This window comes from Festucalex cinctus, chromosome 6 (assembly GCF_051991245.1).
Source record: "Festucalex cinctus isolate MCC-2025b chromosome 6, RoL_Fcin_1.0, whole genome shotgun sequence".
Lineage (NCBI taxonomy): Eukaryota > Metazoa > Chordata > Actinopteri > Syngnathiformes > Syngnathidae > Festucalex > Festucalex cinctus.
The window spans coordinates 7125946-7148476 of NC_135416.1; the positions used below are offsets into that span (position 1 = coordinate 7125946).

The following is a 22531-nucleotide window of genomic DNA, read 5'->3' on the forward strand; positions in this document are numbered from 1 at the left end:
GAACCGTGTTGAGGCAAAACACATTTCCTCCATTAGTCAACTCCAGAGGTAGAAAAAGCAAAGCATTTTATATAAATGGTGGTTTTGTGGAACAGCTCAGTGAGGGAGAAAGAAGTCGTACATTTTTTTATTTTTTTTTAAATAGAATGCAATTTAATTTCTCAAAGTATCAGGGGACAAACCATTCAAACCCATCTGTAATTATGGGTCAGGACCTTAATTCATGTTGGCCTTAGATACAGTCCTGCAGCCGCACGACCACCGCCACGGGATTATGGACTGTTTATTTAAGTAGTAGTGGTGGAATGAATAACTGGTACGCATCATAAACATCTCAAATGCAGAAGTGTGTCATGGATTTCTAAAGTGTTTGGCAGCGTTTTCAATGGATTCAGACTTCACCTGAAACAGGGTCATCGTCTGTCTCTCCCTCCCCTTCGGATTTGTCAGCATCTACTGTACTCTTCAAACTCCAGTGGTGCCTTTTGCAGGAAAACTCTTAAGGTTGTTGTTTTTTTAATTATTATTATATTTATCCTGGTGATGCACAGATTCCTAAATTAATACATTATTTGTTGTTGCGATATTGCATCTCGCAACCAGCAAAGGCGCTATTGATCACTCTCAACCGGTTTTCTGTCCAATGAAGACGAAATCCCTTTTCGCACTGCACTTAGCAGGGCACAGTCATTGACGTACTTATTCTTTGCGTATGAGGCATGGAGCATTGCAGCAAGAGAACATCTGCAACGACGGCTACCACTTTGTGTGTAGAGCAGGCTTATTATAATTTTGGAATTTTCATTTTTACTTAGTTTTTATTTCGTTTTGAGTGTTGTTTTTATAAATTTTGTTAGTTTTGTTTAGTTGTCAGGGTGGTTCTGTTAGTTTTTATTAGTTTTAGTTATTTAAAAAAAATGCCTAAGTTAGTTTCATTATTAGTTTTCAGGGGTTTTTGTATGTTTTTTACGTGCATTGCTTGTGCACAATATTTAATAAACACCATGGTAAAATGAAAAGAAGTATTAAATGAAAAAGCAGGTGAGCCGATAAATTGGAGCCAAAAGTCAAGCATGCAAAATTGTCGCTTTTGTGTTTTTCTATTGGCTGCTGCTAGATGACGTCACTTTTGTGTGACACACTTTCAAACATCCTTATTCCAGTTAAATATACTTAAAATCAAATTGAGAATCATCCCTAAATGCAACATGCATTAAATTAATTATCAAAGATTAAAGGGAAGGACATTTTTGCAAAAAATATAGTTACGTTTTTTAATAGACATAAAATGTAGTTTGTTAGTTTTTCGGGGTTTTTAAGCATTTTTATTTTATTTCGTTAAAATTGTTTTTTTTATTTTTTTTATTTTTTTTGTTACTTTTCGTGAACTAAAATAATAATGATCTAGAGTGATGGTGCCAGATGAGAGTATTGATTGTTTTTATTACAGACTGGACATCCTTGCTTATGTATTGTATCTTGTTCCTGTTTGTGTCCATCCTCCGTCTATCCTAACCACCTGTTCTCGATAACAATTCATGGCGTGCTATAATAAGTTAGCTAACAATATTTACTTAACCATAAACATGCAGTTGTACTTTGCAACCGGCACATTTCATTTTGACTTCTTTTAGTCGGTGTGAAATGATGCAAAACCTTTGGACATTCTCTGCCATCGACGCACTCTTTCCTCCTGGCTTGCGCTTATTCTACATGAGCCCACAGTCACAGTCAGTGTGGAAAAATAATCACCACAAAGTCTCATGATATAGCGAATATACCGCCACCTAAGTGCAATTAACTCATTCACTCCCAGTCGTTTTCACAGAAGAAATCCCGTTCGCTCCCGGCTGTTTGACTGGATTTTGACTGATTTTGCAAGGCCCACAGAATATTGTGTTCAATTGCTATAAAAGCATGGAACCTACCAAAATAAAGATTAAAGTCTCTTCTTTCACCAGGAAAAAAAAGTATGTTTCTATCTGTTTCCGTTTTGCAGCAATTAGCATTAGAAGACAGCTAAGTTTCATCAGTTATTACAAATCTATTTAAAATTGTAAGTAATTTAGCTTTTTTTTCTAGATGGCCCTGGTTGATCAACATTGTTCTGCCGCCACCTGCTGGCCGTTTGTGAAATAACTACAATTTCTGCAACCGTTATTTGCAGCTGAGAGGCTGCATCAAAGCCTTCTGTATGCTCTAGCATAAAAAACAAACAAACAAACGTATAAATACGTCTTTGGGACACTTACATCATAAAAAAAACGTATTTACACATTATTGGGAGCAAATGAGTTAAAAAATAATAATCTGTGAAGCACTGAACCTGCAAAAAAAGTCATACAGCGACTCAGTGAGTGATCACATCGTATCCAAAAAAATAACAATCGATGAATTGATTGGTTTATTCCCTATTGACAATCGATAAAATGTAGTCAAATGCCCATCCCAACCAAAATTAGATCAAGCTATGCTTTCGCTTGATGGACACAAGTGAAAGAGTTCAACTGAAAATGATGTCTCTCCTTTCTTTGAGTCTTGTTTTCACACCAATTTAAGCACATCAGATTTTCAAATTAACACTTGTTTTCCGCCCTATACCACTTGCCAGGGTCCTTTTCTTCTCTCCCCGCTCTCATGCATTTTAACCCCCACCCGCCATCCCTTGCACACCGCCGCCATCCCGCCACTTGGCAGCGGGACAAGGTCAACACACAGAGAGCGTTCTCTCCTCCCTGCTTTCCCTCCCTGTAATTCCTCATCAGCAGCAGAGCAACAGATCCCCCAGCCCTCGCTCCCCGACTTCCCGCTATCCTTTCATCCCCCGCTGCCTTTGGAGAAGCGGGGGAAAGACTAAAGATGGAGAGGAGGATAAAGAAGCGCCAAAGGTAGAGAGGAAAAAAAAAGCTCGTCATAAAGGGGAGCCAGACGAGGTCAAGAGCAGCAGAAAACGATCCTGCTTGCTTTCCTCTGTTTCTGTTTCGCTCTTTTGTCATCCGGACTCGAGAAAAAAAAAAAAAAAAAAAAAAGACACCGCAGCGCCTCACATTCCTGAGAGCCGAGCAGATTCACCCAATTTGTTTCCACTCTGAGCGCATGTGCCAGTAAATAACCAATCCCAGCTGTAGTGTCGGCTCTCTGTCTTATTATCCTGTGGGGAATCAAAGAGGGAAACGCAAAATGCCTCCATCAAATAAACGCCTAACAAGGCGTTCAACAAATCACACGTTTTTAATATGAACAGACCGCGGTTAACAGGGAATTTATCATTTCTTATAAGATGGATTTACGTAAACTGCAGATTGAAGTTGCCAATTCTCATTTAATGCTTGGTGCAATTTTTTTACACCGGGTTTTTACACTAGGGATGCCACGATAATGGCAATATCGTGAAATCGCGATATTAGAACGGGCACAATTATCATCGCCGTCATGTCACGATATTAAAAGCAGGTTGATTTCCATTTGTGCAGTTCTAGCACCCTCTGGTGGCTAGTCTTTTATTGCATTTTAATTTTCATAAGGAATGTTTTGGCCTTTCTGTGCTTAAAATTCACCCTAATGGTCAGATGAAGCGGAACGTAATATGCTTAAGTTGTGAACAGAGTTATTAATATTATATATAGTATAATATTAAATGTTAGACATTGTAGGTGCTGTTATGTACAAAAGCACAATATTGTTTTTGTTTTGTTTTGTTAGATTTTTTTTTTTACAATATTGTGACTTTTATATATATATATATATATATATATATATATATATATATATATATATATATATATATATCGCCAACCTCCCCACAATATTGTGATAATTGTCATATCGTGAGCTTCATCACGTTATAATAGCGTATCGTGATGTTTGGATATCATTACATCCCAAGTAGTGACAACACAGAAGTAAACAATAAACAATACAATGAAGTTGCGGTTCGACATTCGCAAGTTTGCCAATTCTTGGAATTTACATTTTGGGACCCATCCTCTGTTATTCGCTATAAAACTATAATAAAAATATGACTGTTGCCATCGTGTGGCACCTTGTTGTTGTTGGTAGGTTTAATTTATTGGTGGTGCATTTTTTGGTCTGCTTTTGAGATCCTGTTTTGTTGGCTGTCCTTGAATTCAGCTCATGCGAGTGAGAGTGAAAAGTTTGTTTTTGCATCTCTCCCAAATGTATGTACTAGCCTGTGTACAATAAACATGCCTCCATTAATAAACAGTAATGGAGGGTAATGCTTTTGTAATACACTTTAATGCAAAATTAAAATGAATCCGATTAGTCGACTAATCGATTGAATAATCTATAGATTAATCGATTCTAAAAAATATTCAGTAGTGACAGCACTAAACTGAACTCACCGATATAGAGATAACCTATCAAATACTCCGTAACTAAGTATTCATGGTACTTATTTTTAAAGGTCTGTCAGCACTCTTTAAAACAATACAAACACATTCCAAAACATTCTGAGAAAAGACCTTTTATTTCGGCCTACCTTTTATTTTACTTATTTAATGATGGACACACATCAAATGTTTTAGGTTTAGATTTACACTTAGTATGTTTTCAATGTTGATTTGTGTTGTTTGAGCAGACAAGGGCTATAGTATAATTGATACATATCCGATTTTAATACACATTTGGAAGAGATGTGATTCCTGACATTTAAAAAAAATTGGAATTGTGTCACTTGAACCATGCAGTGTAAAACCAGCCTTAATGGCTTCAATCAGGTCTTAAAGCACCAACCAGCTTTTTATATTCCCGTGATGGAAATGCTAAGTGGATGAAGGTCAAGGTGGGTTCCGTATAACGAGGAAAACGGCGGACTAATTTCAGTCTGTAATAACAGAGTACTGAAGGAGAGTTAAGAGAAGAGGAAGCAGACACTTAAAGCAAACAATCAATGGGAAAATGTTTTCACCATGTAAAGTTGATAAATCCCTTTGTATGAGTGACACAGCTTATGAGTTTTTCAAGATTTTGAAATGATCCTAAAATGATCATTTTTTATCTTTTTTTTTCTTTGACTTTTGAGATTTATATTTAGCTTATTTCAAATAATCACAGAGCTTAACTTTAGAAAAACTCAGTTTTAGTTTATGCCAATAAACAAGACAAAACATCATTGACATGCTAATGCTAATTAGCATCGAAAGTCATGATTTTAGAAGCAGTTTATATCTTAATACAACTGGAGTACACAAAAAATACTCACAGGTATACATTCTTATCCTCTTTGAAAAAAAAAGGACAACTTTTACAGCAACTTAGTGAGTCGAAATGCTGTAGAAGAAAAAGTATATTCTTCTTCATTTCTGTTTGCATGACTGGATATGCAGTACTGCCTCCTGGTGGCCAAGGCAGACACATCAGAAGGAGAAGCAGTGAAGCACAATAAATTGAATTGAATGACAAGATAGCTCACTATTCTTTTGCGAGTAAACTTTTGGTAACTTCTGAAAATTGATCATGTCAGGAAAACAAAGAGGAATTTAAAAATCAGTACAGATTACAGGTGTTTTATTCATAATTCAGGTATTTTAAAGCTACTGTTTGTTGTTGTGATCCTCTATTATACCGAGTGTTAACAGGTCTTCCATTGTGTTTAAAAATAAAGTTTGAAGTCATTATTTGTTTTTTAAATTTAGTGTGAACCAATATAGACAGTTTTGAAGTATATAGATATATAGATATAGATATATATTAGGGGTGTGAATTGTCTAGTGCCTGATGATTCGATTCGCATCACGATTCAATTTGATACCGATTAACCCCGATACAAATTTAGTCGATTGTTGTGATTTTTTACTCAAATTTACAAAATACTATTCAGTAAACTTGTACATGTACACTGTAAGATTTGTATGAAAATTTCTTATTTATCAGAAACTTCAATCTTTATAACTGTGTGCCATTGTATTTAACAAACAGGTTGTAATCTGTTTCATGTTTGAACAGCATTGAAATAAAATATTAAGGTTTAATGTTCTATTAATATAACATTCTTCCACGATTGAGGTGTGAATCCTAACCCTAAGTAAAACGTTTTGTTGAATATTTTTCCATCAAAAATAGACGTTTAAAAATCGATTCGGCTGCAAAAAGCCTACCAACCCACCAAAATGACCCTTCTTTCTCACAAAATACTCCCTACAATCTTAAAGTTGAAGACTGAAGCAGGACAAAGACATTTTTTTTCAGAGGCCAAAACACTATGATGATGATGTAGTCATAGAACACACATCTGGATGGGAGGCAGACACCAAACCGAAGTGTCAGTATCATCACTGATGCCATAAATTAAAAAAAAAAAAAAGCAGAATGAAAAACAACAAGCAACAAGGCTTTGGTCCCACTCTGATCCATCTGTCGTGACACTTCATCCTTGTTTACCATCAAGACCGTTCTATTTTCTTTCTCACGTTCCACTCACTCGCTTTGTCAGATCCTCCTCGAGGAGGCCAAAATGATTTTTTCTCCTATTTCCTCAAACACAGCCCTGGAAGAAAGCAACAGGCAGGCAGCGAGCGGACGGGAGGGGGAGAGAATGAGAGCGATGGAGGGGAGGTCGAAGGCGGGTGGGGTTTGTGGAATTTTCTCTATGTTTGGTTTGGAAGAGAAGACCCCGGCTCTGCACTCTCATGAGGATAATGGAAAAGAGGGGAGAAGAAAAGCAGGGGTTGTGGATGCGTATGTGTGTGCGTGGACCCTCACAGGTGGTCGCGCTTCGTGTGCGCACGTGCGTGCGCGCGTTTGCCGAATTGCGCAAGCGTGATGGCACAGCTATGCGCGGCCGAAAAGCATGTGCGCACATGTGTCTGCTTATTTGCAGATGTTGGCACCCGGGCGCATGCGAGCTTTCACTCAGGGAGACGGGGAGACGAGGTGAATAAGACATTCCTGGGATGAATGGACGCAGGGAGCCAGCGGTTGGTTTGCGGTCGCATACTAAGAGGAGAAAAATGAATGTCTGGTGCAGGGCTGCGCCCAGAAACAATACCGCAGCCAAGCAGGGAGCCAAGCAAAAGCGAGCGGAATAGCGTTGCATATGGAGGAGAACCAGGGGAGGCCCGCTCCATCGCCTCCCACCATCCTCCTCCTACCCCTCCCAAGGAGGACCAGCTCGCTCCTGCCCCTGCTGCCGGGGCAAGCGGCGCTTTTATGGCTCCTCTGAACCCGCTGAACTTATCATGTACAAACAGCGGGCCAGTGATAGTCAACAGCCAGCAACACAGTGAGGGGAGTTTGGGAGGAGGATGTAGCCGGGAGGGGGACGTCACGGCACTCTCCTCCTCCCGTATTTAAATAGAAATTTAATTTTTCATTGGTTTGGGTCAAAAAGGGACTGACACAACTTTTTGGGTTACTTAGTCAAACAAACCAAAAAGTTGGTTTGGTCCCTTTTTGACACAAATTGGGTTATTTATAGAGCTGTCAAACGATTACATTTTTTAATCAGATTAATCACACCTTAGAATTTTTATTAACTCATTGACTCCCAGCCATTTTCATTGAAGAAACACCCTTTTCACAGATTTTGCAAGGCCCTCAGAACATTGTTTTGTTGCTATAAAAACATGAAACCTACAAGAAGAAAGATTAGAGACTCTTCTTTCATCAGGAAAAAAAAAGTATATTTGTTGTATGTTTACATTTTGCAGCCATTAGCATTAGAATATAGCCAAGTTTCATCAATATTCACATTCCTGGTGAAAACACTGACAAACAGAGCTTGTTGCAACATGGCCCTGGCTGATCTCTTATACACTGCTGCCACCTTCTGGCTGTGTTTGTAATAACTGCCATTGTTTTAAGCCACCTCTTCATGTCAGAAGCTGCATCAAAGCCTTCTGTATGCTCTTGCATAAAAAACAAAAAAACGTGCAAACACGTTTTTGGGAGTGAATGACAAAGTATTAAAAACGTGTTTACACGTTTTTGGGCTTATATGAGTTAATCAGGACTAATCACTCAATTAAAAATGCTTTTATTTATTTATTTATAAGTTGTAATTAAATTTAATTTAAATTAAAAAATATTTGTAATTTATATAACATATATTTTAAAATACATACATTTTTTTAATTTAAATTAAAAAAGACACTATAGTTTGACATGAACAGATATTCCTATATGCAAACATTTATTAAGTGTAATAATTTTTTATTTTTTTTTCCTCAACATGAAAAACCTATCCTGCCATTGGTTCAGAACATTCAAGGGCCAATAGGATATCTTAGATCGGCATGCAGTGAACATGTCACATATCAGTGAATGTTGTGCACGAGCATGACACAAGACGCTGCATCCAAATTCCTATATTAGCGTTGGAATTAATGGTATCGGCATGTTACTTGTGAGTAGTCACCGATACCGATACCACTGTTTTTATGCAGTATCGGCACCTCTGCTGATACCAGTATCGGTATCGGAACAACACTAGTTAAATTAGCCATTAATTTAGAGTCAGGCTACACGGGGAGATAAAAGGTAAAGAGCTGCATTGTGATTCGCTAGATGCTCAGATTAGCATTAGCGAACAGCGTTAGCTTCTGATCACAGGGTGCCATTTACGTTTGAGTGAAGTGGGTTTTCATCTGTCAATGTAATCATCAATCCGTGAATACATTCGGCAATCCGTCAATGACGAACGTCCCAATTTGGTGACCGAATTGACAAGTGAAGCGCTGCCTCTTTGAGGGAAAATAGAATCGAGATAGCCCTACTAACTTCACCCGTGGTAAGAAAATCCTTACTCGCCATTGGCCGTGAGGCGGCGTGAGCGCTAGCTTACTTTCATAAGACAAGTGGGCTTATTTCAGCAAGGCTAAAAACGTAGGGTGTTTAAAGTGTTATAATTATCGATCCATGGGGTATTTCAATGAAAACGAGTGACAGGTATGTGCACAAGATTCCCGGGAACTGTTTTAAATTACAGAGTGGAAATGCACAATATGCCTCCTCAGTATGGCGGTATATAACGGCAACGCTGCCATTGCCCAATTACTTCTGAACCTAACAGTGTATGTGAGCAGCTCCCAGCCCTCCACCCACCCACCCTGCAGCAGACAGTGTGGGTGGAAAGGGGCTTTTATGCAAGACGCACCCAAGAACAGGAAAAAGACTCGTGTCTGACCTTTTCGAGGCCACAGCATGATGCAACGAGACTGCAACCTGCTGCCGTCAACGGCATAGAAAGAAAACCTCACATTACGGTATAAAAACGACCGCCCCGGACCGCCATCGTCACCATCGCGGAGAAGAAAAATCTGACAAGGACGGTCAGGATGAAACGGCCCCGCCTCTTGGGGCCCTGGCGGGTCTTGAATTGCGAGTGAGTCGTCTTTGAGGGGAGACGGGGAGTCAAGGTTGGGGACTGGAGAAATTAAGGGAATTCAGGGTGGGAGTAGGTGTAGGGGTTTTTATAGGGACAGCTGGATGAAAGATGGAGGAATGGCTTGCTGAATGTTCTGAACTCCTGCTTCCATTCCAGTGTCATCAGAACAATGATAACCTGGAGGGGTTGTGCCGCCGCATGGATGTAGTTCAATTTGTCAAAATGAGAGGTTGAATTCATTTGAATCAATTAAAAATTCATCATCAATCAAATCCAATACAGTGGATCCTCACATGCACACAGTTTTGCACCCATTCGCTGATTTTTTATTTTTTATTTTATATATTTAATATATATATATATTTAAAAAAATATGTTGTAATTTTATTTCATCTGCTTTTTGTTTGTTTTTTTGTTTTTTTTATGGAAGTCAACCCCAGTTTTTCTTGCATTTATTTGCAGTTTCTCATCTTTTTTTTTTCTCACAAATTTTTTGGGTTATCCCCCACCCCCAATGCATTTATAATGGTCTTCAATTACATTACCCCCCTCTGTTTGTGGTCCAAAATGAAAACAAAATGAAAATAGAAAAAGGTGTTTATCGTAATGAGTTATTTTAATAGACATTAAACCCAGAAAAAGATCATCATTGTTAAAAGTCAATAATATGTCCCAAAATAAGTTGTGGTTAAAGAAAGAGGCAGAAGGAAAAACTTAGTTTTATATTTTACTTTTAGATTTGAACTTTACCATTTTGGGGGGGGGGGAATGTTTGTGAAAATAAAATAAATACATAATTTCAAATAATTTTTAAAAGTCATTAAGTCCAAGTAAATAATCTTGAGAGCAAACTGTTGCTGCAAAGGTTTCATGTACAGTAATATAGATTTGAATCTCAATACTGTATTATTTTATTTTTTCTCATGAAAATTTATTTATAATGACAAAACTAAAATGTAATTAAATAATTGTAACAAGTCAGTAATATGTCCAAAAATAATCATTATTGGTAGTGAAATATAAATCAGATTTAATTGCAAGAAAAAAAGAATATATATAATGAAGAGAGAAATGCAAATACAAACTGGTGCGATCCTACAGAAAACAGCCTAGAGCAGATTTTGGCTTTATGTGAACATATAATGAATGAATGCAACCACAAAAATAGACACACGTGTGTTATGAAGCGGCATTGGTGACTATTTCGTGCATTTGCAGATTTTTTTTGTAGCTGCTGCTATTCCAGAAATTACGCACTAAACTACAAGAAATGAAGAGAGAAGGATGAAAGACGATGTTTTGTAACTAGTCTCGTCTGCGGCGTTTGAGAGCTTTTTCAAAACACGTTGAGTGTTTTTTGGGAGGAGAAAAGCCAGCTGAGTGTCGCGTGTGAGTGAGCTATTTACCTCTCAAATGTCTTCGAGCAGGCAGCCTCCTCTCGTCTCAAGATGATTCCCAGCCTCAAAAAAAAAAAAAAAAAAAAAAAAAGCAATAGAGCAAAGACACAAATGACAATAAAATCAAACGCGCTGTTGCCACATTTCTCGCATCATCGACTGCTTCTTGGCTTGAGTCGAGGAAAAAAAAAAAAAAAAAAGATCCTTGAGCCGTGCAAGCTGGTTTGGGTGCGCAAGTAGTTTTCGCTGGAGAAAACCTTGTCGTGGAGATAGTCGTTGTGGGGAAAAAGAAATTAAAAAGAGTCGAAATATGCGATGAAGGAGAGGGGGGAAGATTTGGCGGGCGCTGGAGCGACGCTCACTTGCGACGCTGGTCAACTGAGGATCCAGGGAGGCGGTGATCAGGGAAGAAGAGGCTGCCTGGGTGGAGACCAATGGGTGGGCAAGTGGGGGGGGGGGTTGTCAAAACATCTGTCCAGGGGCGGTTGTACAGTGTTCCCTCGTTTTCCGCTGGGGTTAGGTTCCAAAAAATACCCGCAATAAATGAAATCCGCGAAGTAGTTAGCTTTATGTTTTACAACTCTTCTAAATGTTTTAAGGCTCTAAAATCCCCGACGGCACAATTTATACACTTTTCTCATTGAGGCATTTACATGTTCTCACATTTCTCTCTTGTTCAAACATTGACAATGTTCAAACCTTCATAAATTTTTATAAAATGGGTATATTACTGTAAAAAAATATGCAAAATTGCACTTTAAAAAAAATCCGCGATACAGCGAGACCGCAAAAAGTGAACCGCGTTATAGCGAGGGAAGACTGTAGTTCATTTGGGGGTCTAAAGTAAACACAGTTAACCCCACCACATCTGTGTGTGACGAAGATTTTGAATAGTAACGTTTTACTGTTGTTCACATAGGTTTATACAATTTGTCTGTTTTTAGGAAAATAACTTTCATTATTTTCTTTTTGCTGTGTGTGTTTATTTATTGCGCCCCCACCAACCATCTATAAGAACTTCAGAACGGTCAAGCCCCCGTTATCGACAAACTGTAAAAATCCTAACCAGTTGTTGGTTGTCGGCTTCCTGGCTACTGTCGCGTCAAGGTGCCCTTATGCAAGGCATCATCTCCACGTCCGCAGCTCAAGAGGCGCCACACTGGGTTTTTTCTTTGACTCTAGACATCTCTCCTTGCATGCCTGCATGTGTCTGATGTGGTTCTTCTCTTTGTGGTGTGCAACACAAAATATTTACACCAGGGACTGGGTTGGGTTCAATTTACCCTTGAGGGATTATGAGTATAATAAATAAATTGAATGGAAGATTTTTGTGGTTGACATGCATCTGGTGTATATTGCCCAGCAAAAAAAACTTTTTACCGCTCATTCAATTTTTCTGGCGATGGGGCGGTGCTCTGAAGTCCCTCAGGTGGATGCCCGGGTGTTGTTGTTATTTTTGTTTGTTTTCAAATTTACTTTGTTTTAGTGACGTTTTTATTAGTTTTAGTATTAGTTGTAGTTGTTTTCATGTATGTAGCAGGGCTGAACAATTTAAATCATGGAGGGGAGCCACAATTTTTCAGCAGCGCAACTGGGCAACTGGGGGGGGGGGGGGGGGGGGCACATGGGGCCACGAGCTGCCAACTGTCCACTAAACTAAAACAAACAAACAAACAAAATACCAAAACGACTGTTCAACTTTCTGTACAGCTGTCATGAAATGAAATTAATTAACAAAGCTTATAGTACATAGATTTCTTGACGTAATATGCTTAATGTAAATTGCTGCAAATACAATAAAACTATAGAAGGCCAAAGAAAAAGCAGAATTCACTTCCTTGACACACGGTGCTGTGGTTTTACAGTACCAGAAAAATGAAACTATGCTGCCCCCTAAAGGCTTAATTTCACAGCCCTAAAGGTCTCTTGCTGCAAAACGCCTTGTAGGCCACGCCCCTTGCGGCCTTGTACAACAAAGTGACGTCGATGTAGTCACGTGACGTGACCAGCTTCGTCGTGCTTTGAATGCGCAGAGGACGAACAAGCGCTTCTCGGCCTACTTGCGTTTATAATCCATAAAATACGATGGAAGGGAGAAACTATGGCTCAGGTAAATATGCATCTATTGTCGTCGCATACCTCACGAACAACATAGCCACTTGCTGTGTATAATATTCGTCGCTCTATGTAGCTGTTTTTAGATTATCTTTAGCCGCTAGTTTAGCTCATTGGGAGCAATCGCCATGTAGTTGAAGTAGTTGAAGCCCTGTCGACTTTATTTTTTTACATTTCAACAAATTTAAAATCTCCTTTTTTTATGAAATGACAAATAAAAATAACGTTTCATTTAATGCGTTAAAATTGTCATAGCTATGAACGTTCCAATAGCGAAGCCGTCGTTATTTTCGTCGACATCACAAGCTAACGTTAAGCTAACCCATTGTTAGCGTAGCCGTCGGTTTGTGTGTGACTGTTAGCACGTTGCCTTGTTAGCGATTTACACGTTTCGTAAAATACATTATTCAATTAGTGCATCTCGGGACATTTTAGATCGTTTAATATGGACGTTCAAACAAAATGTCTTAAAAGATAGCCGTTTATTAAGGGAAGTGGGGGAAAAACGTCGAACTGCTATAATGTAGATTTATACTCTCCGTTTGTAATTCTTAATCCTAAATGTGGCATAAATTTGACTCTTTTGGCTGAATTTGGCACCGGTTTTGTATCTTACAGGATTTTCCAATTGGGGTGATGGAGGGTCTGGCAACAGAGGTAAGCACTGATATTGAATACTGAACGAAGGGGTTATTTTGCCGTGACCGGCGATTTGCAATCTATGACTATTTTGCCGTGATTCGCGCGAGAGCTACAAGTACACATTATGCGCGAATGAGGGCTTTATTCCGTCGTGTCACGGGTTCAAATACTGTACTTTAACTATGTAAAATAAATATGTGAAAAAATGTGCATACATCTTTGCTAGAAACAAGTAGACGTATGTATGGTGTTGCCTGTGGCTGTAATAAATTTTAAATCCATAAATATAGTCCAGATTTACCTCCTCAATGGTCAAACACGGGCATGAGAGTACTGTAATGACGGTGAATGAATGAATAGTTGGACGTTCTGGTGTTTGTCTATATAATCCTGTAATCTGCATTAGGTTCTGGGAACTTTGATCTATTTGGTGGCAATTATAAAAATTCCATGTCGGGTTACGGGGGCTACGGAGGTGGCAGCTCCAAGAGAGGCCTCTCTGGGTCATCCATGCTCCAGCAAAAGATAACACATGCGGATGAAGTCATTGCCAAGATTAATCAGCGCTTGGACATGCTCACTCAGTTGGAAGGGGGCATGAAGAGCCGAGGTGACAGGTAAGGCATTTGGTATTCATTTATTGTTGAGTTATTGTTTTATTGTGGTTACGCAAGTCTTAATACACGTTTGTCCTGCGGGCCATGTTACTAGTAATGAAAAGCTCAAATATCTCTTTGCTGGTACGGTGACTTGCAAAAGTATTAGCACCCCTTGAAGTGTATTTTTTATTTTTTTTTAACCTTTTGCTACATTTCAGACTTCAAACATAAGGGTGTAATTGTGAAGTGGAACAAATTAATCCGGTATTTTAAACTTTTTTTTTTTTTTTGCACAAATAACTGATGAGTACAGTGTGTGAAATTATTCACCCCCCATTTCTCTCTGTGCAGCCAACTGGCTCCAGAAAATTCTTAATGTTTCCGGAATGATCCAATGTTGACCTAAATGACTGATGTTAAATAGTGTAATGTAATCTCAGTATAAATGTGCTGCTTTGTGATGGTTTTACAGGTGTGTTAAGCAAATAGCACAATGAAGGCCAAGGAACACACTAGGCGGGTCCAGGATAAAGTTGTGACGTTGAAAGAAAAATATACGTCTATACCTAGATGTTCAAAACAGGTAGACGTAACCCGAAACACCTGCAGCTGTTATCGCAGCAAAAGGTGCTTCCTTGGGAGGACTAATACTTTTGCAAGGCACTGTATGTGCTTACATGTGCTGTTGTTGTTACACATACTATTTGAAAAGGGAAAACAAAAACCTGGGCATAAGTTTGTTTGACAAGTATCAAGTAGAAGCATTCTGGCGATGTATTTTGTTGCTCTTCACTTCCCATCCATTTTGTTAGTTCACGTTCTTCCAAGTCACAAACGACCATTTTGTTGCTGGTATCGGGATACTTGTTTACTCGTTCTTGACTCCTTGAACGCTGTCCTCTGTTGTCGCTGTCTACTTTATTCACAAGCATTTATCTTCCTCATCCATGTGACCTAACCTTGCGCTCTGGCTTTAGGATTCACACAAAAGATGAGTTTAAAGCCGCTGGCCTTACAGCGCAGTGATTTGCTCAAGGCTGTCTGCTGTGCCTACAAGCAATAAGAAAACACTGTCAAACTTAAACGGTAATCAGTTGCTCTCAAAAGCACCATTGGCTCTGTTGGTCTGCTCATCCTACAATGAGGAAGTAAATTTGCATTTCCTCCACTTCTGCTGGCTACAGTGGTTGACCTCTGACTGAAAATGTAGTTGGAAGGCTTCTTGTAATTGTAATGGTCAGAGCTGATTTGTTATGTTTTATTGTAAGTTATTGCGATCAGGCCGATGTTTTGGTGGATGTCTGTCTTGTGATCTGACAAGAAAATGGCGACACTGGAGGCGAATGACTTTCAGGTGGAGAAATCCAAACCTGACGCCCCTCCCTGCCTTGCTTTCTGCTCTTCTCTGTCAACCCTCTCCCTCCATCCCGCAGGTTTGGCCAGTTCGATTCTTTCGACTCGCTCTCCTCCTCCTCCCGAGATCTCTACAGATCCGGTGGCGGTAGCTATGGTTGCGATGATGGCCGTGGTGACAACATGCCGTTGGGCCAGCGAGGAGGCTCGGGCTTCGGAGGGGGCATGGGCCAAGGAGGGGGAGGCGGCTTCAACAGCCTCTCCCCTTCCTATGGAGTCGCTAAAATGCGACAGAATATGAGGGAGTCCTTCACCAGTGGCTCTGGTGGGGGAGGCTGGGCCGGAGCAGGCCGTCGTTCCCCCAGAAGGGGCGGAGGTGCTGGGGGCCGAGGATCTGGCGGAGGGTTTGGGGGCTACAGGTCAGACCCCATGCCATTTGGCGGAGGTGGCCGGGGAGGCGGTCTCTCCCCAGGGGGTGGTCGAGGCAAGCTCCCATCCCTCCTGTCCAACCGCATGTACTCAGAGAGTGGAGGTTTCCACCAGGGTCCCTCCCAAGGGCCCCACGACTTTCCCGGGAGGCATTTTGGAGGGGGCCCACGGGCCGGCCGCCAGCGAGGCCGCAAGAGACCCCTCAACAAAGTAAGTACCTCCTGCCAAATGAGGAAGCCCTACTCAGATACTGGCTAAGAGCCCGTTCTGATTCCCACCTTTTATCTACTATCGACCAACCATCAAGCCAGCCTTTCATTTAATGCCCACTCTATAGCGGCATTTAAATCAACTGCCCCCCACACTCCGCCCACCTTTTATTAAATATATTCAATGTAATGTCAAGTTCCTCATGGAGCTCCACTGCTCTTGTGTAAATTAAAAGTAACTTGTGCTTCTCACTGCACCAGTTATTAGTTAGATGTGCTGTTTTGTTTAGGTTTTTTTTTTTTCTTCATGTTTCATGAATGCAAAAAGCTGCTTCATATACTAGCTAATGGAAGGCAAAACAACAAAAATCACGTATTGGTCTCTTTAAACATTTCCAATGGCATATTTTCTTGTTAGTGGTGTTGCTTGTAATTTAAAGTCAACATGTTTGAAGAAAAGGTCAGGTTTCTGTGATAGTCAGCAACTCAAAAATGTTCTTCACAGCAATATGTTGGTTGCACCCATACTAATCTGAACATGGCATTCTGATTAGCACTGCATTTGTGCAGGAACCTCATAGGGGCCAGGTAACAACCAATCGTGGCTTAGCTCGTTAATGTCACATGACCCACCTCGAAAACAGGTGAGACGTGATTGGTTGTTACCTGAGCAACTGTGATGTCATTTTCAGTCTACAGCAAGTGGCTAAATTAAATGGCCTATCCCTGAGTTGGACCAAAAAGCAGGTGGATTTTGCTGCTTTATCCATAGCCCACAAATGAGAAATTAATCAGGATACCATGTTTAGGGTTGTGGTGCTACATAGAATATGTTATTGTAAAGAAATTTGGGTTGACTTCCTCTTTTTTTTTTTTTTTTTTTTCTTTTTTTTTTTAATAAAACATTTTAATAAATATCCAAACAATTTTGATGGGGTAAGTAAAAACAACTGATGTGGTTGCATAAATCATTCTCATAACTGTTCATAAACACTTTTACTATCACAAAACCAGGCCTTTGAACAGGGTTTTCAATGTTTTATATTAAATTCACTGTGATGCTGATCGTCTCCTAAACATAAGTACACACCAATGTGTTGGAAAACCTTTTCTTACTATACTACATCATACGGACCCAAATTGGGTTGCTTGACTGCAAATCAAATTAGAGATGTGCATTCTCAAAAAAAAAAAGCCCTTTTTTACCCGTTTAATGTTCTATAAAGGAGTGCACACTAGTCAAAGTCGAACCAGGTAAATTGTAAGTAATACAAGTTGTTCATTGATCAAATTGATTTAAAAGGGGTGTACTTGTTTGGCACTGAATTGTTGGGTTGTTTTTTGTCATGAATGTTCCTTTTTTTTTCCCAAATGAAACCAAAGCAAAAGTATGTTTTTGACCCTATCAACAAGTTTGTTTTGGTGAATTTCAGCAGGCAAGACCACAAAATGATGTTCAGAAGAAGAGAAAGCAAATGCTCACTCCTGCAGATGAGCCAGAGTCTAAAATGAACAAGATTGAAACCACAGATAGTAGCGCTCCTAATGGTAAGTTGCAGTCATGCGTTGCAGTCATGCGGCATGTTTTCGTTAGCATGCTCAATTGAAGCTGTTGTGAGCCCTTTTAGGAAACACTTAAGGGATAGTTCAGTTTTTTTTACATGAATCTCTATTTCATCCTCACTTCAAGTGGTGTGTGATCGGCACTGACTTACCCGACAGCGTTCTGTGACACGAGTTCTGGTCCGGTTTTGCTCGAGAGCAATATAGTCCGGCAAGGTGGCTGGCGTCAAGTAAATAAAGCGTTTTTCTTCTGAAAACAATTTGTGGTCAAAAGAGTAATAAATTTGCATCACAAAATACTCTCTTGAAAAAAAAAAAGTCAGACTCCATTACCGCCGGGCACTATTTTTCTATTTGTTCCTATCACTGCCCGTCACCCTGTAGACAACTGATAGCTGCGCCTTCCTCCTTCGAAAAGACAAACAACTTGTAAGTTAGTGCGCGTCTTGCCGGACTATATTCCTCTCAAGCAAAAACGGACCAGAACTCGTGTCACCGAACGCTGTCAGGGATGATCGCACGCCATTGGAGGTGAGGATGAAATAGAGATTCATGTCAAAAAATCCGAACTATCCCTTTAATTGACAACTTGTCTGATCGTTTTCTCTGCAGTGAAAGAAGAAAAAACTGGTGATGACAGTGAGGCTGCTGCTACTACCATGACTGCTGCTGCTACTGTGAGTATCAGATGGGACCACATGGGAGGAACATAAGAATTGGGTCACTTGAGTTGAACCATGTCTGCCTGGTATAGGGCTCAACTGTACCATCTGTTACAAACAATAAATAACATTTTGTCTTTTTTTTTCCCCCCCAGGGGAAAACTGAAAGAAGTTCAGGTGAGCAACCGAGCAGTCATCTCATTGACATTGCTTGTTGTGATGTTGAACTTTACCAGATAACACCGTTAGTTACTGCAACACTGTGCATGGAACAAGGGTCACACAATTAGATACCCATGAAATCATTGCCTTTTTATCAATGATAATGCAGAAGTCCTATTACTGCTATACCTGCCCCACGGTTATGTCCTTGACAGATTTTTAAAAATTGTCAAATTCAAACAAATTGTTCTGGCAGTCAGTTTCTACAGGTTTACCGCATACGATAATACTATACTGAAATATTTGCTGATGATGAATGTCGGCATCTCAGCACAACTAAGCTCTGCTCTCGTCTTCCTCTCAGGTGCTGTGAAACACAAAGAGGGCGCTAAGAAGGAGGAGGAGGTGGTGGTGGCAGCTACAGCGGCGGCGGCACAGAGGAAGCAGCCTCCTCCCCGAGCCCCAACCAAGTCAAAAGCGAAAAAGAAGAGGGGATTTCAGGAGAGGTGAGCAGGAAGCAGTTCTTCATGCGACTGCTCAACCTCACGGCAGACTTAAACGCAGACTTTTCCCATTTCCACCCTCCAGGGTGATGTTTGCGTGCTCTATGTGCAAGTTCAAATCATTGTACAAGGACGACATGGAACGTCATTTGGAGAGTCGCTTCCACAAGGAGCACTTCAAGTTCCTCGCGGGCCAACTGTCCAAGCCGACCACAGACTTCCTACAGGTGATTAGCACTCGACAACTGTATCATAGTTGGTTCGTTAATTATTTAGTATGCTGGAACTCATCTTAAAAATATAAGCAGTAACACCCCTGGCCACAATAGAATAAATGTGCAGCACACAACTAATCACTTTTTCTGACTGACTGTCCATGTTTATTCCCAGGAGTACTTGCAGAACAAGTTCAAGAAAACTGACCAAATTGTCAGCCAGATGGAACACCACAGTGCTGCCATCTGTCAGATGTACAGAGACCAGGACCTCACTAGGGGTAGGAGACGGCAACTCTGGGTCTGATGTAGAGGCTGGCATTTTTTTTTTTTTTCTTTTTCAGTAATCCCACAGGATTGTATATGTTGCATACTCTGTTACAGATCTTGGCATGGAGCACTTCTTGAAGAAAGTGGAAGCTGCACACTGCAGCGCATGTGACATTTTCATGCCCATGGAGCTCCACGTGATTCAAAAACACATCAAATCCCCCGACCATAACTACAATCGCAGGGTACATTGATGCATGTTGTGCTGGAAATACACGTGTCATGATGAAGGACATCGTCAATTGACATTAAAACTTTTTCTGTTATCTCACACTTCAATTTAGAGTAGATTTAAAAAAAAAAAAACAAAAAAAAAAAAACTTAAGACACATAATCTTATTTCACTTATTTATACACATCACTTATGTCTGCATAGATTTCTCCTCGTGACACGAAAAACATAGGGGCGTAGTTTGTGGTAGTGGAATGAACTGACCTCCATAAAATTGCTTTAAAAAAACAAAAAAACAAAAAAAAAACTTCCACTTTACGGAACTTTGATCTCTGTCTGTGATCCAAGGGAATGATGGAGCAGTCCAAGAGAGCCAGCCTGTCTGTTGCACGCAGCATCCTCAACCACAAAGTCATTGGAAAGAAGCTGGAGAGCTATCTCAAGGTAGGTAGCGTCATGGAGTCTCAAGACGAAGCTTTAAAGTGGGCCTAACGGCACCAAGATTCCACACGGTGGTGCAAAAGTCACACTTTTGTTGCATTAGAGTTTTTCAGCTCATAATGGAAGATGAATTCCAAAAATAACAGATTATGGGAAAGCTATTCCTTAACAAAATTAAATGGTTCCACTTAATTTACACTTTAAAAGCAGCTTGGCAATGTTTACACTAGGGATATAACGATACCAGCAATATCGTGATATTGCGATATTAAAACAGCCATAATTTATCGTCGTCATGTCACAAAATTAAAAGCAGCAAATCTGGTCAAAAAAGTCGTTGATTTCCTTTTGTGCAGTTCTAGCACCCTCTGGTGGCTACTTTTTTATCTACAATTTAATTTTCACAAGGCATGTTTTGGCTCTTCTCTGTTTAAAGTACACACTAATCGTCAGATGTTGGTCATAATATGCTTGTGAAGCGAGTCAATATGTGGAGGAACTCAATTTGTACGTGCATTATTAATTAAGCGCCTCAATTTTAAGTGTTATTAGAGATTGTAGTTTGTTTATATGCAATTTTGTTATTTATATGTAATTTTATGTACAAAAGCAATTTTTTTTTTTAGTATGTGCTCTTTTTATTTATTTTTTTATTTATTTTTATTTTTTTTTTTTTTTACAATATTGTGACTTTTTGTATCGCAAACCTCCCCACGATATCGTGATAATTATCATATCGTGATATCGTTACATCCCTATTTTACAGTATGTAAATTTGATGGCTAATTTAACAACACATACGCGAAGTGAGTGGCGATAAATATCTAATTCTGTTTTCACTTGTGGAGGCAGAATTTCACTTATATTTCACTTCACCGCCATATTAAACCCTTTTTCACACTGCAATTGCTCAGTTCAGTTCAACTTACAAAACATTTAAAGGGTTTAAATCTTGGACGAGATCCTTGCGTGCTATTGGAATTGAATTTCCATTGATATTTTAACAGTTCCTGAAATTTTCACGTTCATTATCTTTTTCCTAAGGTACTGGTTGCTATGGACATTTGAAAGATGCAAGTACCAAAACTTTAAAACCCTTTTTTCTCAAAACTAGGGTTTCATCCCTTCCAACATTAAAATTGGCGCAACTTTTTTTTTTCTTTTTTTTTAGATACGTCCATCAATTATATATAATTTTAAAGGGAATTAAGTGCGGAATTCGAATACATCAATCTCAATTTTTATTTTTTGGTACATGTGGACACTTTTGCCCGAACCCGTCACATATAGTTTAGCCGCCCACTTGAATGGCAGATTTTCACCCAGGTTTGTTGCCTTTTACAGGGAGAAAATCCATTTATTGGTAACCAGGAGGGCCAGGATGCATCTGATTCCATGGTAGTGGACGCAACAGAGGGCGAGAAGGAGTCTGTTGCTGTTAAGGAGCCCGAAGTGGCAGAAGCGGTGACCGAGGAGTCAGCTAGCAAGGAGGAAGCAACTGAGGAGGCAACTGAGGAGGCAACACAGGTAGAAGCAGGCAAGGAAGTACGGATGGAGGAGGAGGAGGAGGAGGGGCAGAGGGAGGCAGTCATGGAGGGTGACGACGAATTGCTGGGGGACCATGAGGACGACGACTATGCGGCAGAGGGGGAAGAAGGGTTTGAAGTCGGCGATGGCGAATACGACGAAGAGGGATACGTGGTCCACGATGAAGTTGATGAAGAGGAGGGAGCGGAGGTGGCTGCTGCTGTTGAAGACGATGAGCAGAAATGACTTTTCGGTGAATTCTCCCTGCCAACTGGAGCAGACACATGACACACAATGAAATATGTAACCCTTACATTTTTCACTTTATTCCACTTAAATGTTCATGTATATACTTTGTCGAGTAGTGTGAGAGTGCATTTGGAACATGGCAGTTTGATACCAATCCAAAGATGACCATAAAATAAATGTTTTGCTTGGTTGTGTGCCTTTTATTTTTCAAGTTATTAATTTACATTTTTGTTAAATTGTTTCAAGGCACTTTGTATTATATACTTTTGTCAGCCTACAAATGGCGTTAAGGGCCATACCTGTTGCTGATATACTATAAATTGGTTGTTTTTTTTCTCGTTTCTTTCCAACTGTCAACTGAGAAGTAGACTGTTTTACTTAAAGCAGGTGTGACTTGACAATTGTAATGTTTCTTTGCTATTAATGTTACTATTCAACAGTGTCATGAATAAACTTGAGAAAACAACCTTTTCACACTTGACTTACTGTGCCTATACCAAATGGATTGAAACCTACAATCAGTCACATGTCAGCAAAATGATTCAACACCGTCTCCCTAACTAACACCATCTGAAAATAACTATTTCCTTGTCAGGGTTTGACACAACTGAGCAAAA

At 39.8% G+C, this 22531-nt stretch overlaps 2 protein-coding genes across 3 annotated transcripts in view; one reads left to right on the forward strand and one right to left on the reverse strand.

The window, feature by feature from the left end:
- LOC144021332 (zinc finger protein GLIS2-like) overlaps positions 1 to 11099 on the reverse strand; it is a 28201-nt gene extending 17102 nt beyond the window's left edge. Inside the window, exon 1 of the mRNA XM_077525547.1 lies at positions 10753 to 11099. The gene's annotated coding sequence lies outside the window, so the exon portion shown is untranslated. The remainder of the gene's footprint in view (positions 1 to 10752) is intronic.
- A 1620-nt stretch (positions 11100 to 12719) lies between these two features.
- Positions 12720 to 22384, forward strand: akap8l (A kinase (PRKA) anchor protein 8-like). Of its 2 annotated transcripts, none has more exons than XM_077525455.1 (13): positions 12720 to 12853; positions 13477 to 13515; positions 13907 to 14117; positions 15533 to 16091; positions 17524 to 17638; positions 18266 to 18330; positions 18471 to 18492; positions 18842 to 18983; positions 19066 to 19207; positions 19371 to 19476; positions 19580 to 19710; positions 20046 to 20141; positions 21483 to 22384. In XM_077525455.1, exons 1-13 carry the CDS (start codon positions 12829 to 12831, stop codon positions 21909 to 21911), a joined length of 2082 nt encoding a protein of 693 aa, XP_077381581.1. In that variant the 5' UTR covers positions 12720 to 12828; the 3' UTR covers positions 21912 to 22384. The 2 variants fall into 2 exon arrangements, with proteins under 2 accessions (XP_077381581.1, XP_077381582.1); XM_077525456.1 differs by having other exon boundaries at positions 17527 to 17638.
- The last annotated feature ends 147 nt before the right edge of the window (positions 22385 to 22531 follow it).

Excerpts from the sequence above, each read along its gene's own strand:
- akap8l (XM_077525455.1), top strand. The coding sequence starts at position 12,829 with ATGGAAGGGAGAAACTATGGCTCAG. Across the intron at positions 18,331-18,470 it reads CCATGACTGCTGCTGCTACT|GGGAAAACTGAAAGAAGTTC; the intron begins GTGAGTATCAGA and ends TTTCCCCCCCAG. Across the intron at positions 19,477-19,579 it reads AGACCAGGACCTCACTAGGG|ATCTTGGCATGGAGCACTTC; the intron begins GTAGGAGACGGC and ends ACTCTGTTACAG.